The sequence below is a fragment of the Lemur catta genome, chromosome 1 (assembly GCF_020740605.2).
Source record: "Lemur catta isolate mLemCat1 chromosome 1, mLemCat1.pri, whole genome shotgun sequence".
NCBI lineage: Eukaryota > Metazoa > Chordata > Mammalia > Primates > Lemuridae > Lemur > Lemur catta.
In genome coordinates this window covers 31,701,974-31,724,956 of record NC_059128.1, presented here as the reverse complement: position 1 = coordinate 31,724,956, position 22,983 = coordinate 31,701,974, and the positions used below count along the sequence as shown (strand labels likewise).

The 22,983-nt window shown below is 34.8% G+C and overlaps 1 protein-coding gene across 3 annotated transcripts in view; it reads left to right on the top strand.

The window, feature by feature from the left end:
- GPHN (gephyrin) overlaps positions 1-22,983 on the top strand; it is a 535,238-nt gene that overhangs the window by 313,662 nt on the left and 198,593 nt on the right. For 2 of the 3 annotated variants that reach the window (XM_045565461.1, XM_045565478.1), the window contains exons 7-9: positions 5,541-5,813; positions 7,139-7,246; positions 20,491-20,625. In XM_045565461.1, the coding sequence (XP_045421417.1) occupies positions 5,541-5,813; positions 7,139-7,246; positions 20,491-20,625 (516 nt within the window). The remainder of the gene's footprint in view (positions 1-5,540; positions 5,814-7,138; positions 7,247-20,490; positions 20,626-22,983) is intronic. The other variant, XM_045565470.1, reaches the window with a different exon arrangement.

Below are 22,983 nucleotides of genomic sequence, written 5' to 3'. Positions count from 1 at the left end.
TGTTCTGTCTTGGAGAACGTTCCTTATGCTGATGAGAAGAACATAAATTCTGCAGTCGTTGAGTAGAATGTTCTGTAAATGTCTGTTAAGTCCATTTGGTCTAAAGTCCAATTTAAGTCCAGTATTTCTTTGTTGATTTTCTGTCTTGATAATCTGTCTACTGCTGTCAGTAAGGTGTTAAACTCCCCCGCTATTTTCGTATTGTTGTCTATCTCTTTTTTGAGGTCTACTAATATTTGTTTTATAAATCCTGGTGATTTAGTGTTCATATTTAGGATTGCTACATCTTCTTTTTCAATTGGTCTCTTTATCATTGCATAATAACCTTCTTTGTCTTTTTTTACTGTTGTTGGTTTAAAGTCTATTTTGTCTGATACAAATATAGCATCCTCTTCTGGCTTTTGGTTTCCATTTGTGTTGAATATTTTTTTTCTCCCCTTTACCTTCAATGTATAAGTGTCTTTAATAGTAAGGTGGGCTTCTTGTAGCCAGCATATTATTGTGCCATGCTTTTTTTTTAACCATTCCTTCAATCTGTATCTCTTAAGTGAGGCATTTAATCCATTTATATTCAAGATTATTATTGACATGTGAGGTTTTGTTCCTGCCATAATGTTAATTGTTATCTAGTTGCTTTGCAGCCTCATTTGTACAATTGTTTTATAAGACTTGTGTACTTTAATGTATTTTGATAATGGTGAGTATTGACCTTTCATTTCTGTGTTTAGAATAACCTTTAGCATTTTCTTTTAGGCTGGCCAGTCTAGTGGTGACCAATTCCCTCAGCATTTGCTTGTCTTTCAAAGACTTTATATCTTCTTCACTTATGAAGCTTATTCTATCTAGATACAAAATTTTGTGTTGACAGTTTTTTTCTTTAAGAATTCTGAAAATAAGACCCCACTCTCTTCTGGCTTGTAAGGTTTCTACTGAAAAGTCCACTGTCAGTCTGATGGGATTTCTTTATAGGTGACTAGATGCTTTTCTCTCACTGATTTTAGAATTTTTTCCTCCCTGTTGACTTTAGAGAGTCTAATGACTATATGTCTTGATGAAGTCCTTCTTGCAGTGTATTTCCATGAAGTTCTGAGCCTATTTTATCAGGATGTCTAAATCTCTGGAAGACTAGGGAAGTTTTTTATTTTTCTTTTTAAATATTTCCTCAAATAGATTTTTCAAACTTTTTGCTTTTTTCCCCCTCCTCTGGTAATACCTATGATTCATAGATTTGGACATTTTTACCTAATCCCATGCTTCTCAGAGGCTTTGTTGATTTTTTAATTCTTTTTTCTATACTTTTGTCTGACTAGATTAATTCTAAAGACCTGTCTTGAAGTTATGAGATTCTTTCTTCTGCTTGGTGTAGTCTATTGTTGAAGCTTTCAATTGTATTTTGTAGTTTCATCAATAAATTTTTCATTTCTAGTAGTTGTTTGATGTGTGTGTGTGTGTGTGTGTGTGTGTGTATATATATATATATCTTTAGTGATTTTCTCATTCACACCCTGAATTGGGCTCCTAATTCCCTTGTATTGGTTTTCAGATTTCTCTTGGATCTCATTGAGCTTCTTTAAAATCAATATTATCAATTCTTTTTCTGGCATTTCAAATGTTTTGACTTTGTTAGCATCCATTGCTAGAGAGTTACTGTGATCCTTTAGAGGTGTCTTAACACTGTTTTTTCATACTTCCAGATTTGTTACACTGGTTCCTTCTCATCTGGAGAAACTCTCTCTTCTTATTATTTTTGAACTTACTTCCCTTTCTTTTTTTTTTTTTTTTTTTGAGACAGAGTCTCACTTTGTTGCCCAGGCTAGATTGAGTGCCGTGGCGTCAGCCTAGCTCACAGCAACCTCAAACTCCTGGGCTTAAGCGATCCTACTGCCTCAGCCTCCCGAGTAGCTGGGACTACAGGCATGTGCCGCCACCATGCCCGGCTAATTTTTTCTATATATATTTTTAGTTGGCCAGATAATTTCTTTCCATTTTTAGTAGAGACGGGGTCTCACTCAGGCTTGTCTCAAACTCCTGACCTCGAGCGATCCACCCGCCTTGGCCTCCCAGAGGGCTAGGATTACAGGCGTGAGCCACCGCGCCCGGCCTACTTCCCTTTCGATGGTATTTTTTTTCCCTGAAGGATGTGACTATAATGTATGTTATGTAGAGTCATTTGACTTTGCTTGTAAGTGCTTTCACTGGCAAAGACTCTATGAATTCCTTGGTTATAGATCGTTACAGCCTTAGTGTGGTGGCTTTCTTAAATGATGGATGTAGTAGCAATGTATTGGGTGTATGAGCAGGTTTACAGCCTCCTGATGGGCCAGCAGAGGACTCAAGAAGCTTATCTCATTTCTAACCTCTGGGCATTTGTGTTAGAAGATTTTATATTGGTTTGTGCAGTTTGACCTCCAGGCCAGGATGGCACTTGCAAGTAAGAGCCAGCTGTGGCAGTAGCAGTCAGGTTTATGTTATATCTTTGTTTACCAGGAGAGACTCTCAGTTGCTACAGGCAATGGGCTGGTCTGTGGAATGCACAGTTGCCTGAGCTCCTTTCATAGCCCTGGAGGAGGTGATGAAGCTAGTCAGAGCTGGACAACGGTGGTGGAGGAGCTCCTGGTGAAATGGGCTGCAGTCAACTGTGGAAGTTTGAGGGGCTGCCCTAGTACTACAGCCTCAGCAGGCAGGAATGCAATTCATTTCCTTGTCATACACCCATCCCAGCACTCATGAAGCTCAATTTAGTCAGTCACTGCTATTGATCTCTAGTCTGCAATATAGCCAAGAGGTGTGAAAGATGCATGCCCCACAGATCGCTGCCAAATGTTTGCGCTGCAAAGCCTCTTCCCTCCCTGGATCTCCCTGGATCTCCTGCTCTCTGCTGCAGGGACATTGCCACTCGGTGTAGAAATGGGGAAGGGTTCCACCTTTCATGCTAGCCTGTCTTGGTGACTATACTGCTAATGGGGACTCAGTCACCCCTAACAGTCCCAGAAAGGCCATTCTTTGGTTCACCTGTGCTAACATCCAATGAAAGCAGCTACATCTGTGTCTGCAGCAATGGAGAGAAGAGATGGGGAAGACCCCCCTCTTTACACCTGGGCCTGAGCATCAAAGCAGATCAGCCAGTGGAATGGAATTACACTCCTCCCACACAGAGCCCAGCCCAGTCTTTGTGTCTCTGCTGAAAGTGCTGCTGCCACTCCACACCCACAAGCAGGGAGCCCTCAGACTGAGGAAAATGTGTACTCTGCTTTCCTTTGTTTCCAGGGTGGCTCCCTTGGAATGCTGCACTTTTCCTTTCCTTAGGAGCAGCACTCCCAGAGATCTAGACCACTGGAACTCTGCAACTTTCCCGGGTATAGCAATCCCTGCATGGCTGCCATCCTCCAAGTGGGCACTAGGGAATATCAGTGAGGGCTCCCATGATGTGAAAAAACAAGGGCTGAGTCTCCCTAACACCTGCAACCTCAATATAGTGACCTGCCATCACCACTTAAGTCTGAGGGGAAAGCAAGCGACCCAGTGCAACTTCAGAACCTGGTACAATGCCCTGTAGATGACCCCAAATCACCTTCCACACCAGTGTTTGGTTTTGTAAGGATAGAGGATCTCTCCAACAGTTCATATGCTGGCAGTCCACCACAGATTCAAGAGGAGCCAAAACACCCCCACCTATCCTTTCTGTGCAATACCAAGTCCCTTGGGGTTCCTACCTGATCTCTGCCAGCCTCTTGCTTTCTTCTTTTTCTGTGCCATAGCTTCTTCCCCTGAGTTCTTAGCTATGCTCTAGCGCTCTCCCCTTGGTATTCTCTTTAAGTTATGATTATTCACTTATAACTTTGGTTCTTCTTTTTGAGGAGAACTGACGTCCAGCATTTCTAGTCAGCCATCTTGAAGCCTAGCCCCCTTGTTTCTTAATATTTTACATTTCTTTTTGCATCCAGTGAGACTACTCCTTGGGATTTGTTTCCAGTAACGGACAGCAGTACAGTAGCAATTCCATACTGTGGTTGACCCCATGTTTATCCAGGGATCAAAGGCTCATCATTCCTTACCCTCTCCCCAAGATATGTGATTCAGTGAGTCAGGATCTTTCTAGTGAATCCCACTTCTGACACCAACTGTAAAGAATTTTAGCCAAGTGCACAAAATAGCTATTTACAAATTTGGAGTACTCCACAAGACTTGTCTCACTTCTAACATTAGTTGTAAATTCAGAGGAGTCTGTTTTAGGACTCCTCATTTTTAATAATTCACTAGGACTCACAGAACTCCTACAAAGCTGTTATACTCACAGTTACTGTTTACTACAAGGAAAGAATATAGATTAATGTCAGCCAAGGGAACAAGTACATAGGGCAGAGTCTAAGAGAAGTAGCACACAAGGAAATTCTGTTGCCCTCTCTCTTTGGAGTCATGGATGTGTTACTCTCCTGGCATTGATGTGTGACCATACACATGAAGTGTTACCAGCTGGGGATGCTCACCTGAGCCTTTGATGTCCAGAGCTTTTATTGGGACCCAATCACATACTGCCAGTATGGCTGACCTATAGTCTAGCCCTTTCTGGAGGTGAGGCTAATGCCTTTACTGTCAAGTTCCTTACAGAGGCAAAACTGATACCCATGTTGCCCAAAGCCATATAAATACATCACATTGTTAGACTTCCTGGTGGCCAGAGTTCCCAGGCACACTAGACATTCCTATTATGCATGACATTCTAACGGCCTAGAGATCACCTCCCAGAAAACCAGGGTATGGCTAGACTTCTCTTTGGTCAACATTAAGTTATTTACTATACAATCTTGAAACACTAAGCTTATTAAGCCATACAAAGAAAGGTCAAAAGATTAGGCATCTTCTCAGGTATTCTCGTAACCATCTACAAATGTTAAAGATACTTCTTTACATCTTAGCTTTTAAGATATTATTTTAAATGTAAATGAGAAAAACCCCCAACTATTCCACAAACATATCTGGCCCTGTGTTCTGGCTTTTAAGTTCTTGCCTGTTCTCTTTTGGTAATACATTACAGGTAATAATGAGCACCTCCACAGCAGATTATTAATATATTTGACTTTTATGCAATGCTCTTTACAAGCTGAATTCTATTTTTTTCACACTGTACAATGTTGCCTAGCTATATTTTATGATGGTAGTCTGAACAAAATATCTGGTCCTCATGTGGGTTCTTAGTTCTAGTGCCCTGCTCTAACTGAAAAAGTAAAAACTCTTTCCTACTTTTCCTACCTTTCTCATAATGCATCTTTAAACTCCAAAGTTGTGTAGAAATTTTACATTAAAAAAATGCAGTGTGTGCGTTTATAGCACTGTAGTTCCTTTTCTTATGGAGAATACTGTAATATACACCTTGCTTACTTCATATTTCCCACTATAAAGATAATGCTTTAAATATGATTTATTCTTGAGATTGATGGGGGAAATACAAATCCAAAATCACAACTCAATTTGATTGCCACCATTTTATATGACTAGAAAAGTGCTTCATCTTAATTTCTTTTTCTTCCTCTTGTGTACAGGAATGCTTTCAGTTCATACTGCCAGCTCTACCTCATGCCATTGACCTTTTACGTGATGCCATTGTAAAAGTAAAGGAGGTGCATGATGAACTTGAAGATTTGCCTTCCCCTCCACCTCCTCTTTCCCCTCCTCCCACAACCAGCCCCCATAAACAGACAGAAGACAAAGGGGTTCAATGTGAGGAAGAGGAAGAAGAGAAGAAAGACAGTGGTGTTGCTTCAACAGAAGATAGTTCCTCATCACATATAACTGCAGCAGCCATTGCTGCCAAGGTAAGCCTGCTGAGAGAGACTCAGAGATCTAAAGGACCCACAGGTAAATGTACTGATTTCATCTCCCTTTCCATCCCGTCCCTCCATAAATGTAATCCCTCTTCATGACATCCTAAAAAAAGAACAGAGATGTCTATGATACTCCACCATTATGTTTCATTCTTGATGTAGATTTCTTGAAGGCATTGAAGTTTTTTTGAGCTCTCAGGCATTAAGGATACACTGTTACCTACTGAAGTAATAGTGGCAATGATAAACATTATGACATTTAAGAACTCTTTGGAGATGTCATTTTTGTGGAAATATTAAATATACAATGTTTGTATAATCAAAACTTCACAAATTTTTAAAGGAATAGCAAACTGAAGATATAAGACCTTCTTAGGTAATTCAAGAAATGAGTTTGGAAAGATTAATAAAGATTTTCAAAAAGATAAGGCTTTTCAACAGTTGTTGAATTTTCCTTAACTAAGCACTTATTCAAATATTACTTAACACAAATTATTCTAGTGGTATAGAGAGGAAATGAATATATCTGTATTTTTAATTTAATAAAGTAATAAATATTATTAGTACAATACCAAAAGCATTACAGATTCTCTTTGGGCAATTCTGGGAGTAAATGTAGTACCATGAGGTACTTGAGTAAATTTAGTCATCTTAAAGTCATAGAACATAGTTTACATTATTATCCATACCTAGTAAAATCCACCTAGTATGCTTTAATATCTTCAGAAGGTAGCATATCATTTTTAGGAATGATGATTGTTCATTGATTGATATTATAAAGATTGAAAATTTAATTGCTACATGAAGTAATTTAGAGTTTTATGAATCATCTAGATATTGTGGCTATAAGCATAGTGAGGTTTTTTTTTCCTAACATATAGATCAGAAATTATTTTGAAGTGTTCATTCAGGCAACCAGTAGGTGGTTCCTTCAATGATGATCGGATGATTCTGTCTCCAGATCACTCAGTGGTCATTAAGTACTTACTTAAAGCTATTAAGTATTTAAGTAGTGTGTGATTTTTTTAATGGAATTAATTAGTGAAATAGGGGCATTTAAAAATTATTATATGTCCTTTCTCTTTTACTCTTAATTAAAAGAGTAAGAAGTACCATCAATTTCAATCTTAAGAAAAAAGCCTATAGCTTTTAAAATCTAAACTGATTTTAGTCTAAAATCAGATAAAATCTAGACATTTGGAAAATTTTGACATTTCATTTTTCCATTTGTTTTCACTTTCTTTTTAATCATTTTGCTTGTATAGTTTCATGTTTTCCTGTCACTATATTCATAGTTGCTATGTGTTGTGCATTAGAAGCATCCATTCTACACCAGTCCTGCTGTTATCATGGCACACGGTGAGCAGCCCATCCCTGGCCTCATCAATTATTCCCATCATTCAACATGCAGTACAGATGAACGGGTAAGACAAGAGGCTTTTGCATTAATGATCTTGCAAACATACATCCTACTTTTTCTCCTTGGAATAGGCTATAACATATCATAGAATATGTGTTGCTCTGTTCTGATAGATCTTCATCAATGCTTTCTTACAGAAGTATAAGTGCCACTGATTTTATTCCATCAAGGAATTTAATAGAGTTTCTCCTGTGCCTAAGATACTCTGCAATCATTAAGATTCCATAGTTTGTGTCAATAAAGTTTTATCCCATGACTTCAAAGAAATTTATTGCTCAGAACTTATTTTTGTTTTAACAATTTAATCAGGTATCTTTAAATAAATTGCTGGGCTTAATTAAAATAACCCCATTAGAAGATCACTTTGAGTTGTAAAATCTACATAGATTGGTCAAGCGAATATTTGATCTCTATTAACCTTGCTTTTTTTTCCCCATAATTTTGCATCTCATTTTCTTTTTATTCATTGTGTTCTCATTACAACCATTTGTAGAGTTGAATCTTGACACAAATTTTGTGGTTCCTAATCTTCAGAGACAACTTTTAAGGATACATATTAGTTCAGCCACTGGCTGAATGATAGTTTGCAAACATTGCCGGATTGGAAAAGATTAAACTGATAAATATAACTCATAATTTACACTTAGCAATGATAATTTGGACTATGGCTGCCAAAAAAAAAAAAAATCAGTCTGAATCCCTATTGTGGATAAGAAATGAGAGGGAGGAAAAACAAATAATAAAGTGAAATGTGGATTTAAATACTTAAGAAGAAGAAAAAAACAACAACATAGCATCAGCAGCCTCTTGGGAGATATACTACCAGATGAAGACTTTAACCCTATATTCAAAGCCACACCTGGTTGAAAATAAACTTGGGTTAGTCAAAGGCCTAGTAGAAAATTTAAATCTTAGTAAAATTATTAGTGAATATAAGTTGATGACTAGTATTTGAATTTTCCACATACAGCTTTGTTTTATGAATTATCAATATTCCAAAATGTACCAAACTTGAAGCTTGTCTGTCTTTCATATTCTCATCTCATAAAGCAACTACAACAACTATAATAATCATTCTGGTTTTCAAACTAAAGTAACTGGAAGTTTCCATATTCATAACCAAGATTTTAAGTTATCATACTCTGAATTTTAGAGTACTACACTGAAAATTATTTGAGTGACTCTTCAGTTCTCCCAAGGATTGTATATAACTAATACCATTCTATTAATGGATTTATAGAAGAAAATTAATTATTAGGGCTTAATTCTTTGGAGGAACTAGTTGAGAATGGTTATAAAACTCTTATAACTGGATGTTCTCATATAGCATCACATAGGATTTTTTCATGTATTAACTACTTATTAACTAAGTATTGGTCTTTTTGACAGGTATTCAGTTTTGTGATTAGACTCAGATTTTTACGATTCCTTTGACAAATTACAATCAGAGTGATATATCAAAGTGACTTGGCAATCATAGAAAAGAATGAAAAGGAAGAAATAGATAACAGAAAAGAATGAAAAGGAAGGCCTTTAATATTCTTGATGCTTCTAAAGAATCTACTTTAACTTTGAATGCTTATCTGTCACTAACTTTATTAATGAGCCCTACTGGCTCTGAATGACCTGGTTTGTTGTCAGTGTGCCAGGAGATCTCTACATGAAAACAGTCATTTGGAAATGTCTATATATGCTATTTGGCTGGTTTTTATAAACTTTACCAATGTAAAATTAAATTTCAAAAGGGAGGACCTGATTGCCTATTGAAAAGAAACATCACAATTTCCTTCAGCTAATCACATTCTGAAGTATGTGAAGCAATGCGGAATAATGTAAAAATCATGCAACTTAAAATCAGAAAACCTAGATATAAGCCCTGTCTCCACCACTTAATATTTGGGACAAATTACTTAATATTTAAGCTTCAGTTTCTTATCTATAAAATGAAAATAATAATAATTGCCTTGTATCTCACAAGAAATTATTACTTGTAGCAAAGAGATGACATATATAGAGAAAATTTTATAAACTTTGTAAATTCAGAGTTGAATATTTACAGAATTCTTTCTAGGTACCAAACAGTATGCTTGGTGCTCAGAATACAAATATGAATAGATTGTTCCAGCCCATGCAATGTTCACAATCTTGCTAGAGAGTTGCTTTTTTTGTTACTTCTTTACTTTCCTAACTCAATTATCTACTTCTTATAATCAGGAAAGTAAAACCTGATCAGTATACTAATGGTTCAGTAGTTACTAATGATCTGATTACTATTATATTTATTGCCAAACTGATTAACTTTCTGTTTCAGGAAAAAAAGAGACTTGAGAAATGCCTCTTGTAATGGACATTTATTAGTTGCCTCTTCAGCAGACATTTCCCATTCCTTTTTTCTAACAGTATACCACATTTCCTAATCATGTCGTTTGGGTAGAAGTGACTAAGCCACCAGGGTAGGTTGACTTCATACTGTATAATCAGTGTTATTTTTTTCACTAGGCATAGGTATTATTAATAGTTCAAGGAGCACATAACTCAAGCCAGTCAGAGCCAGTGTTTTCTTCTCTTAGGTTTTATTTGAACTACTGGGGACAGAAATTCTCTGTTTCTTACTGGATATTAAAGATGAAATACACAACCCCAAGTGTTTGTTGCCATCCTGGATCCATGAAGGGAATATCTGCCATAATGGAACCAATAGTAAAGAGGAAATCCTGAGAAACAAAAGATATAAAAAGAGATACTGGGTCCTGGTAACATTGTTTTAACCACTCACTCAAACCCCTCTTTAACTATGTATACTTCTTGACTTTTCAGTTACATGAGCCAATAAATTACCTTTTCTAAAAATCTAATCAGAGATAGAGATGGGTATACTGTTTTCTATAACCAAAAGCATCTTAAATAATAACCTCAATATATACTGTCTCATGAAAGAGATGAAAAGTCTTTCTAATAATGACTAAAATATATCAAATAGGGATCCCTGAAGTTTTATATTTGGGTGAGAAACCTGATTCAAGAGGATAGAAGGTTGGAAAATGTGACATAAAGGAGGAGGAGGTCAAAAATAAATCCTGCCCCTCTGTGTTTACAAAATAGATATGAAGGTCTTTTCAGGGAGACTAGATTCAAATCTGAAAATGACAACTTGTGCTTTACCGTCTCAAGGCAACTGGTAGATTCAAAAATCAAAGTCATAATGGCAGGCAAAGAAGGAATTTAAGACAAAAAGGGAATATACCCTTGGAGATACATAATATCAAATTTCATCTCACTGACAGAAATTAAATCTTCTGGAGAAATCCAAAACAATAATGATGTTCCCTAAGCTATATTAGATGAAAGAAAATCTACTGCTTGCTGTGGGAAGAAGAGTTGGTGATTTCCTGTTCGTAAACTATATGGAGAAAACAGTATGTCAAATCTACATAGGCAGTTAGGAAGAATCTGTCTTCCTAGAACATTTATTTGGAACTTGAGAAAGAAAATGATAAGATTGAGCAACCTACCACTCCTATATATTTGCCTGGAAATTAAAGATACTGTTACAAATAACCAGAGACACATTACAAAGTTTTGGTCATAAAATTGAAGAATGTACAAGCACATATAAATGGTTTTATTATTTCATTTTATCCATGAGGATTTGGGCATATTAAATATTAATAATAATATTTACTGAGTACCACTCTTCTAAACATTTTACATTGAAGATGAAAGTAGTTAAGAACATAGAACTACCTAGTGGCTGAACTGGTATTCAGGTCCAGGCAGTCTGGTTCAAAGATGGGCACTCTTGCCTACTCTACTACAAGAATAGCAGTACAAAGAAAAAGCAAAAGGGTAAAGTTCTGGGAGGTGACTAGATAATTACAAACTCGTCTCAAAAATGAGAATTGGGATTTTGGGACCTTGGTTTGAAATACATAAATGATAAGATGCATTGCAGAACCTAAGAACCGTAAACAATAGAATGTGTTTACTCTGGAAGTTTACTGACCCAAGCAAAAGAACTTTAGGCTGTAAGCAGCTGTGGAGTAAGGAAAATATTTAGATAAATCAATAAAATGCTTTGAAGAACACGGTATGATATATGTTAAAGGATAATTTTTTAAATCATAACACTTATATAAATATAAAATAAATCTGTGTCAAAGATTTTATTTAACGTAATTAATGAGAGAACTAGTAAGCTTTTATGCCAGTTCAAACAAGAATTCAAAGGACATAGGCATATCAACAGTCATGAAGACTGGAATGAATTTATAAATAGATACAAAGCTTGGTCAGTATACACAGGACAATAATCAGTTGTTCCCACTCAAGGCAAAAATGTATTTGTGTTTCTGTGGATAAGAATTATTATTTACATTATTATCAGTTTTCTACAACTTACAATCTTGTAAAATAGTGAAAGACAATGAAAAGTACAGATAATCCTGAAGGGTATACAAGTGAAGACATTCTAGTAATCATTGTGATCTCAAAGATATTTTTTTTTCTAAGAGACACAGTCTTACTCTGTCACCCAGTTTGGACTGCAGTGGTGCAATCATAGCTTACTGCAACCTTGCACTTCTGGGCTTAAGTGATCCTCCTGCCTCAGTCTCCCAAATAGCTGGGATTACAGGTGTGCATCACCACACCCAGTTAATTTTCTTACTTTGTATAGACAAAGGGTCTGCTATGTTGCCCAAGTTGGTATTGCACTGCTGGCCTCAAGCAGTCCTCCCGCTTGGGCTTCCCAAAATGCTGGGATTATAGACGTGAGCCACCATGCCTGGCCCTCATCTTTTATCACAAAGATATGGCTGGTGTCATTAGATTTGGCTTGATTATTTACATAGGTGCAGCAAGAATGTTATTTAACCAGTTAGCCTCCTTGAATTTGTTTTATAAATACTGAGGCCACAAAATTAACTTCTGCCTGGAATTTTTCAGAGGGAATCTCAGATTCTACTTTTAAATGTCTCCATTTTTATCATCCCAAGATTAGGAAAGTAAGCCCAAGAAACGTCACCATATTTCACTACCCATCATTTGGGGTAAGTTCCTCTCTTCTCCAGGTCACCAAAACTTTATTACCACATGTAAGGCTGAGACCCTCTACTCCAGGTACCAGGTTCATTTTCCTAGGAGGGCTTTTTAGGTATTGGGTTCAGCAGTACAGTCAATATTTGTTCTTCAAAGATGTAGTCATATCTGATTAGATGAACACCATTCTTAAATGTACACTGCAGATAAGACCTTAGTTGCACAATTTGTACAATTACATCCTGTTAAAAAGGAAGACATATTCTTATTATTTATGCAAATAACTATATTGTCAAGAAAAATTAGGAAACTTAGTAAGTTTCTGAATTCTGAGAAAGTCAATGAGAATCAAGTATCATTTTAAAATATTTTATTTTAGTCTAAGAAATCAGGGTCTACTAAATTGTATGGGTTATACATAGCTTTAAAAAAAAGGAAAAAAGCTTCCTCTTATATCCAGAAAATAGAACATTTACAACAGCCAACATCAATAATATTCTAAACAAATAGCCAGGAAAAGAAACTTCCTTCTGTGTATATTTTTCAGTCCTATGTTTATTCCTATGTAATTAATATAAGTCCTATGTAATTAATTCTCATTCAATGGGGCTTTGGCTTAGCAGTCTGCTTTCATGAAGCTTTCTGCTTCTGAACTAAAAAGAATTTTGGAAATCCTAGCTCAGTCCACTGTTAATGGTCTAAAAGTTGTCTAAGCATTGTCATTTCAGAAGTATGGCCATGAGTGTCTGTTCTTTGAAGTGTCAGTAGTTTGAAGTATCAAGTATTGTTCTTTCCATGAGGCTTTTGAGACTATCTTTCTTTGTTGAATACAAAAACTCTGGACTGTAGCTTATAGCTTAACCTAGAAGCAAGCATCAGAATCTATCTGTAGATGACAGGAACTTAATAGCTTTGGTTATTAAGTGTAACCAAGGACATCAAAGTGGAAGAGAGTAAAATTCTCTATTGGTGGATAGAGCATAACTATTTCAAAAGAATTTTGATCAGTATCTCCCCTTAGAGTTAAAACATTATGGACAAAACTCTCACATATATATTCAAATGATTTTTGGTAAGGGCAGCAAGACCATTTATTGGGGAAAAGACAGTCTTTTCAACAAAGGATGCAGACAAAACTGGATATTCACATGCAAAAGAATTGAGTTTACCATTATCTAACACCATATATACAAATTAACTCATACTCAAGAGGCTGATGCAGGAGGACTGCTCGAGCCCAGGAGTTAAAGGCTACAGTGAGCTATGATCCTGCCACTGCACTCCAGCCTGGGCAACAAAGTGAGACCTTGTCTCTAATAAATACTCACATACATACATAAGTATGTATGTACATACACACATATATACTCAAAATACATCAAAGACCTAAATGTAAGACCTAAAATAATACAACTCTTAAAATGAAACAGATGGCAAAATCTTCATGACATTGGTTTTGGCTGTTATTTCTTGGCTATGACACCAAAGGCAACCAAAGAAAAAATAGACAAATTAGACTGCATCAAAATTTAAAAACTTTGTACATCAAAAGATTCTTTCAACAGAGCGTAAAGTCAACCCACAGGATGGGAGAAAATATTTGCAAATCACATATCTGATAAGGGATTAATATCCAGAATATACAGAGAACTCCTAAAACTCAATAGGAAAACAAACAACCTGATTCAAAAATGAGCAAAGTACTTGAATAGACATTTCTCAAAGAAGCCTTATGGTTAACAGGCATATGAAAAGATGCTCGATGTCACTAATCATCAGGGAAATACAAAACAAAACCACAGTGGGCTATCACACCCATTAGGATGGCCACTATCAAAAGAACAGGAAATAATAAGTGTTGGTGAGGGTGTGGGAAGATTAGAACTCATGCATTGTTGGTGGGAATATAAAATGGTATAGCCACTGTAGAAAACAGTACGGTGATTCTTCACAAAATTCAAAATAGAATTACCATATGCTCCAACAATTCCACTTCTGAGTATATACCCAAAAGAATTAAAAGTAGGGTCTCAAAGAGATACTTGTACACCCATGCTCATAGCAGCATTATTCACAATAGTTAAAATGTGGAAGCAATCCAAGTATTCACTGAGAGATGAATGGACAAGCAAATGTGGTATACCAATAGAATATTAATTCAGCTTAAAAGGAAGGAAACCCTGCCATTTGCTACAATGTAGGTGACCCTTGAGGACATTATACTAAGTGAAATAAGCCAGTCACAAAACAACAAATACTGTAGGATTTCACGTCTGTGAGGTACTTAGAATAGTCAAAATCATAGAGACAGAAAGTAGAATTTGATGCATATGTTAATTAGTTCTATTTAGCTATTCCATGATGTATGCATATTATTGTATGTCATATTGTACATGATAAAATATACATTTTTATTTGTCAATTTAAATTAATTTTTAAAAAAGAAAGTTGAATAGTGGTTGACGGGCTGAGGGAGAGAGGAGAATGGGGAGTCATTGTTTAATAGGTACAGTTTCAGTTTTAAAAGATGAGAAGAGTTACAGAGGTGAATGGTGTTGATAGTTGCACAACATCATGAGTATGTATAATACCACTAAACTGTACACTTAAAAATGGTTAAGGATGGTAAATTTTATGTGTATTTTACAACAATTTTTAAAATTGGGAAAAAAATATTATGTACAGGGAGAGCAGTAATAATTCCCCAGGGACTTTACACAAAGCATACAATTTCTTAAATGTTTATATTAATAAAATTTTACCTATATAAGTTTAACCTATGTAAGGCTGGGCTTCTCTTGATACAACAACTCTTTTTCTGTGCTGAAAGAACAAATTTTTGTGATTTCTAAAGGCCTCCTGGGAAATGTCAAAGAGTTTTAGATACCCTGCTATTTTTTTTAATTTGTTGTATAGTTGGGACGAAATTATGAGTTATCAGAGGAAATTTAGATACTTGACTAAGATAAGATCATGGATGCCTGAGAAATAATTTCGGTTGCCTATTTAATCAAAATGACAATACAAAATTTTTTAAAAGCATAATGGAAAGGGTGGGGAAAAAAATTTTTTAAGTAAAAAAAAAACATAGGTAACAGTTGTTAAGAATTGACTCTTTCGTACGTGAAGAACTTTTGTTTTTTGTTTTTTCCTGTAAATATTCAAGTACATAATAAAGTTAACATGTAGTACAGAAAATTATTCTGGTAAGACACAGCATTTGTGCTATCTAGGAAGATCACATAGATCATGGATAAAGGCATTAATCAGTAAACCAAGGAAGACAACCCATCAGAATTAAGTCAACTTTGTTGATATTTTAACATTTTATTAATATAACTTATTTTCAGGCTCAGGTATTATAAATCAACAGAAATAAACCATCCTTCTAAGTGAAGTATCACAAGAATGGAAAAACAACCACCACATGTACTAACTATCAAATTGGTAGTAACTGATCAACACTTAGGTGCTCCCATGGAAGTAATATTCTGTGGGTGCCAGGCAGGTGAGAAGAGGGTGGAGGGGATAGGTAAACTCATAACTAATGGGTGTGGAGCGCACTGTATGGGGGATGGGCATGCTTGTAGCTCTGGCTTAGGCAATGCAAAGGCATTATATGTAACCAAAATTTTTGTACCCCCATAATATTCTAAAATTAAAAAAAAAAGAAAATAAATAAATAAATTGGGGAAAAAAGAACTCCTTGCTATGTTCTGCTAGATTCTACATGATCTGACTCCTCCCGATTTTCTGGGCCTTTCTCTTACCATTCCTCTCCCTCACCCTATTGCTTACTAAATCCCATCTAGCTTTTCCTTTCCTCAGGGAAAATATTGTCCCCACTACTTAAAATGTTCTTAAATCCACTCTTTGCTTGGCTAACCCCTATGTATTCTTTCTGTTCCAGTTTATCTCTTTCTCACAGAAAGATTTCTCTGATCCATACTCCTCCCTCCATTTAAATTATACCTGTGATTATTCTCTCTCATAGCACCTTGTTCTTTTCCTTCATAGCACTGATAATTTAGTTATTTACTTATTCATATGTTTATTTAATTTCTCTGTATAACTGTAAACTCTAAGATCTATGAGTATAAGGATCACATCTCTTTTGTTCATATGATCTATCCAGCAGCTAGCACAGGTTGGCACATATTATACACTGTATAAATATTTGTTAAATATATTCCATGAAAAATTATGGTGCATCATTCATCTCTATGGATAGATGTCCATTAACTAAGTTCCCAAGACTGATATAAAAAACCAAGATATATTTAGTAATGCCTATTATGTATAATAAGAATTCTTCTGTGAAATAGACAGGTAGTCATCATATTCTGTCCCTATAGTAAGCCAGTATATAGACTCTCATAACAATGATAATAGATACCATTTTTATAATGCTGACTATATAATAGACACTATTCTATATGTTTTATATGTACTGTAGGAAATTAATATTGGAATACAGGTATCAGAAAGATTATAGCTTTTTATTTTCCTGAAAGGCAAATTTATATGGGAAATCAAATCATAATAAGGACAGACGACTACCATTGAGAGCAACAAAAATTCTGAAATTTTTAAAGCAATGGAAGAATAATTTTAATAATGTAAATATTCCTTGTGAAAAACAAATTTGTATGAAATCCAAGTAATAGTTTAAGTTTTTACATTTATTAAAAAAAGATCTCATGTTCACCATCTAGATAAAATTATGAAGTGTGATTTTTCTTTATAAATATGAATAATAAACTCTTGTGGATTTGTATATTATTTAATCTCAATTTAGGTCTTCATGTTTATTGATAAATTTCATCATGTTGGATTCAGCCCATCAGTATACTAAGGAGATCTTTTTTTAATTTATGTTAGCATCCAGTATATTACCTGACTTCTATCACCTGCAGATATGCCTTCATTCAAGGCTCTTATAAAACTTTTTTAAGGATAGGCCATTTCACATACTACCAGACATCCTATTATAATTACTTAACATATAGTTTTATTCCAGCACATCAAGACTCACTTTCTCTATCTTTTCCACAGGCTTTTATGAGAGTTATCAAATACCTTACTGAATTCAAGATACGTTGGTTTCACAGTTTTGTTCTTTAGTAAAATTTTCTCAACACTTAATCATAGCCTCTGAGGGATCAGAGGCTCTGAGAAGATATATGATGTATATTTTCTGAAATAACCCATTTAGATATGCGTATGTAATCAATCTTCATTATAAGCTCAGATCCCATATCACACACTTGGATGTCTAATAGGATTTTTGGAAAATGTAACCTACCTTAACAATCTCTAAACAGAGAAGTTGCTAGGAAAGGGTACGCATGTTGGAGCTGGCCGCCAAGCTGAGAAAGCTCTAAAATCCTTTACCACAGAGACTGACAAGTTGTGACCTTTGAAGCTGTACTCCCTTGTACGTGGCTGCTATGGGAGATTCACTCCAATAACTGTAAATTTGCTCACTAGCTACCAAAAGTTAAATCCAAGTAACAGCTTCTGCTGTACAGCCTAGCAACTTTTTTTGTAAGTGTAGATGTTTTTTTCAAAACAAAATTTTAAGTGGCAAAAATAATGATTAGAAGAGGAAGTATCTGCTCATTTATGAATTTCCTTGGCATCAAATATAAATTTGTGTTTACTTTGTTGGTATTCATACTGGCATTTCAAAAGACATAGCTTTCAAATGGGGAAACAGTATTTTGGCTATATATTCTGATTTTGATAATACAACTCTCCAATTCTTCTTTTAAAAGTATCTGCCCAACCTGTCAAATTACCTTTAGGACAGAAAAAGCAACATAGAGAATCAGCACAGTTTCTATGAAAGGTCTGTGTTCCCATTACAATTTCCCTTAATGAGGAAAATTCTATTGTTTAATAATTCACAGTTGAAATTACATTGCATATCTGAAGAGGTTTGAGATCAACTGGGACAAATTGTTTTCTCCATGCAATGAGTTGCATAATAGGAATACAGATTAGTTCTCTAAAAGTAACAATGTTGTTTCTTTTGGAAGTGATTTGGCATTTCTCCTCATTTGTGCTGAGTTAACCCACTACAAATTCTGCTTACTGTAGATAGATTCTTACTACTCCTTGGCAAACCTTTGATTCATCTCTCTCTTACTGACTCCTATATATGTGTGTGTGTGTGTGTGTGTGTGTGTGTGTGTGTGTGTGTGTGTGTGTGTGTGTGTGTGTGTATATGTAGATATATATATATATATCTCCAAATTGCAATTTTCAGACCTTTGCTTTTGACTCCTCATTTCCCCTATTCTTTGTTCTTGCTTCTTGTTATAGTAAAATAAAGGCCAAGGCTAAACATCTGTCCTTTCTATTTAAAACTATTTCTCTGAATTAATACTTTGTTTCATTCTATCTTAAAAATTGCTTGTAATTCTCAAAGTTAATGGCTGCTTCTACTTCCTTATTATTAATAGTAAGTATCAACTATATGCAAGACATTGTGCTCATTCTCCCTTGTTGAGTGTGTTGACTACTTCTTATTTTTTGAAACAATTTCTCTCATGGTTTTCATGACTAGATTTTTTTAATTGTGCAAGTAATACATGAGCACATACTCCTTATTTTAAAAAAGAAAATGAAACACAGATAAAAATTAACGTCCTTTTTGTATACCTCGCCTCCCTTTCTCATTTACCCTCACAGTCCCCCAGAGGTAAACATTTTTTATCATTTTGAAGAATATTCTTCTTAGAATTCCCATTGCTATTCATCCTAGTTATGGCTGTATTATTCATAAATCACATAAAATGTCAAGCACTGAAATAGTGGCAATATCATTGGTATTGAGGATATTGGTACAGAAACTAAAGGTGTCTAGGAAAATAGTGTTATGTCTTTTGTGAGAAAGAAACGATGCGTAATATTAGGAGTACCTTTTAGTCACAAAATCTGGCTGCTTCTTCGTTTCACATACTAAATGATATTTGTTGGTGAATGTTAATTGTTCTTTTATCATATGTGTTATAAGTCTTGTACACAAAACTTGACAGTACTCAAGTTTCCATTCTTAGAAGACTTACCCCCACTTCTACAGGCCAGAACATCAACTAAATTATTTGTAGCCTAAAATAATAAATTTCATAATCAACATAAGTATTAATAATATTAAAATAATCTGCATTATTTGTCATTATGTTTGTATAATTTTAGAGTAGTGATACTCAATTACATCAGTGTTTACCATGTTGATAAATGGCCAACATTCATTAAATGTTTACTACTTAGAAGTGCTAAATAATTTATTTACATTATCTTAACCCTTTCAGTAACCCAGGGATGCAGATACTATTATTATCCTTATTTTTCAGGTCAAAGAAATGGCTATTCAAAAGATATATCCATCAGGGTCTCAGAAGAAGTCATAAATGAGTAATTGAGAAGAGTGTATAGGGGCCGATAGTGTTTACAAAGGTTTGGGCAGAATTTAGGAAAAGCCACAAAACATAATGGAGTGCCCTGTGACTAGAAACAGTGGAAGCCCTTAATACTTGTGGTCCTAATAAGGCAAAGGGAAAGAGTGCTATTAGAATCCAAAGAAAGACCTGTAAGCAAGAATAGCAATCTGGCACGAGCTGTGATCTTGAGTTGAGGTACACAGCCAACCTATGGTGACCTGGTAGAGAGGGAGCCAGAGCAATAAATGACAGACCTTACTGAACTCTACCTCATAATCTCCTGCCAGTGTCTTTCACTGGCTGAACCCAACTGGAAGTCAGAAAACACAAAACAGCTTGTTGATACTGTCCATACAAGTCAGCTTGGAGCATAGAGGGTGAAAAATGTTAGAGAACAAATCTGAAAAGGAAATGGAAAATAGCTAGGAATTAAATAACTTGCTCAAGACTTCAAACTATTAAATGGCAGAGAAAGTATATGAATGACACTTTACTCCTAACCACAATGCCATACTGCCTCTCATATTAAAAAGTTTTATAAAATATTATTTGCCAGGGAAAATATTTTAAATCTGAAAGTTTCTATCCTATCCCAAATTGTTGGATGTTATTTATACCTAACAGGAAGTGACACCAAATATGTGAGAGCTGAACAGCAAAGAATGCCCACCCCCAACCAAAACAAAAAGTCAGGCATGGGTATTGATTTTACATGTTGTTGGCATTTTCAGAATATTAAATCATAGTTGTTCCCCTTGTTCAGATTCCAGACTCCATCATTTCTCGTGGCGTTCAGGTGCTCCCACGAGACACAGCCTCCCTCAGCACTACTCCTTCAGAATCTCCTCGTGCTCAGGCTACATCTCGCCTCTCTACAGCTTCCTGCCCAACACCAAAAGTAAGTACAGTTCCTTGGCACCTCATACCTGCTCTACTATGGAAATCTGGGAAAACTAACCAATATTTCCTATTGCTTGTCAAGATTGGATTGCATGCAAGATACTACTATGAAAAATGAATGGAATATAAGATAGTTACCACTCATTGTTTCACTAATTGTCATGTTAGACCAATAGTAGGGCAATTGAGATTTCATGCAAAATGTCTTACTTCTGCATCACATGTTGATAGGTGTTTTAAAACTTTGTAAGGAAGGGTATCACTTTCTGTAGCTCCTGTTTCTTTGTTGTAGATTTGTTACTTTGAGCATACTCATCAGTACAGATGTAAAATTATATGTTTATGCTAAGGATGAATGTAGTTTTGGCCAATAAACAGCAAGATTAACTAAATATTGTCACCAAAGGGCCTTTTTTTTAACTTGTCCAGGCAGGGGTAGCTCCTTGCTCTAGTATCATTCCAAATTTTTTCAAGCATATTCAACATGGAATGTTGCTGCCTATTATTTGGAAACAAATCTAAATTTATTAGAAAGAAAGTTTTAATGCCAACCTTTGGGGGCAGGAAGGGTTTTCTTAGTCTTAATTTTTTATAACTTATCACTGCATTGTGATGGGGAGAAGAATTAGACACTTATTTGCTGCTCACATCTTTGTATATATGATAAAGTAACTAGCAAATGTAGTTTTTGTTGTGACTGCTTTCTCCTGAAATGTCCTTTCCCTGGTTAAGTTAGCCATTTGTGCTTTCAGGTTCTCTGTGTGATGGATCCAATATTGGTATCAAAAAATTATCAGTAACATTCCTTCTTATTTAATAAGACATGGTGTTAGCTATCAGGCTACACACTAAATTTTTTCTAGGTTTCTGACAGTTAATTTTTCAAACTGTGCCTTTTTCTCTGTCATCAAATTTAAGGACCCATATAGCTGTCTTCCTCAATTCTAACTTTTCTGTCAATTTTATGAATGTTGTAATTTTATTTGACTAGAAGTGATCTCAAACAGTTCTTGATGAGGGTAGTACAATTTATTTTACATTACATGGTAGAACCTTCTCAGCAAAATCTTCAGAGTGTTACTGTTATATATCATTGTTTTTAGACATATGTCAAAAATAACTGATATTAATTTTATCATTTAAAAAATTGGGGTCCTAAATCTTCAGTGAAGAAAAATTGTAAGAATATTCTAGATATAAAATGTATGTTAATGCCATTTGGGTGCCAGTCAGCTACATTTTCAACTGAATGAAAACAAGTTGTTCTCAAAACTGGAATTGGATAGAAAAATTTCATCTATGTCTTTTTAATTATTAAAACAAAATAAATTATATATAAATTTCAACTGCATTAAAATCCAATTATATAAGCTATAAAGTATGCAAAATAATTAAAATTAAAACTTAGGTCAATTATAAGATGTTTAATTCACCGAATATTAAGACCTAAATGTCGGGAATGTAGAACAATCCAAGACACAGTATTTTTTTCCTTAATAATATACTGGGATCTTAAATAATTTTTGAAAATATTTTAGATTAATTTTGATTATACATAGTAGTTCTTGAGCCATTTTAAAACTTTGTAATTATATTTTAGCTACAAAGAGGATTTCAAATACAATCTTAAAAATCACTTGGTACTTCCCAATTCACCAAAGTAAAATCTTAAAAAATAAAAATGTTAACATTTATTAAATTAATTTGCTTTTTGAAAAACTTTAAAAGAGAAGTGACTTGTCTTAATATATTTTCTTAGTTAACACTTAGATGTTCAAACTGACAATGAATTAAAATAAAGCACCATATTTTTATGTAGGAATAAGATTGTATTCCTTTTAGTGTTCACCAGCACTAGAATGCACACCTCAAAGATAAAATTAATTGACTCTAAACTAGGTGCTCTTATAAGTGCTTTAATATCAGTGATAGATATAGTCTCTGTCTTTGTGGAATTTACAGTTTGTCAGAGGTATATTATAGGTTGAGTATCCTTTATCCAAAAATGCTTGGGACCACAAGTGTTTCAGATTTCAGAATTTTTTAGATTTTGGAATATTTGCAGATACTTACACTGGTTGAACATCCCTAATCTGAAATGCTCCAGTGAGCATTTCCTTTGAGCTCAAAAAGTTTCAGATTTTGGAGCATTCAGATTTTGGATTTTCAGAGTAGGGTTGCTCAACCAGTAAACAGGTAAACATAATTAATTTTAATAATTATAATTTCACAATAATTTAATAATTATAAATTGAAATACATACTAACCAATGTGAGCTTTTGTGCTGGGTGAAGGTTTTATAAATTATATTCATCAGCAATAACCAGCTGGCAGTTGTCACCAATCAAAAACCCT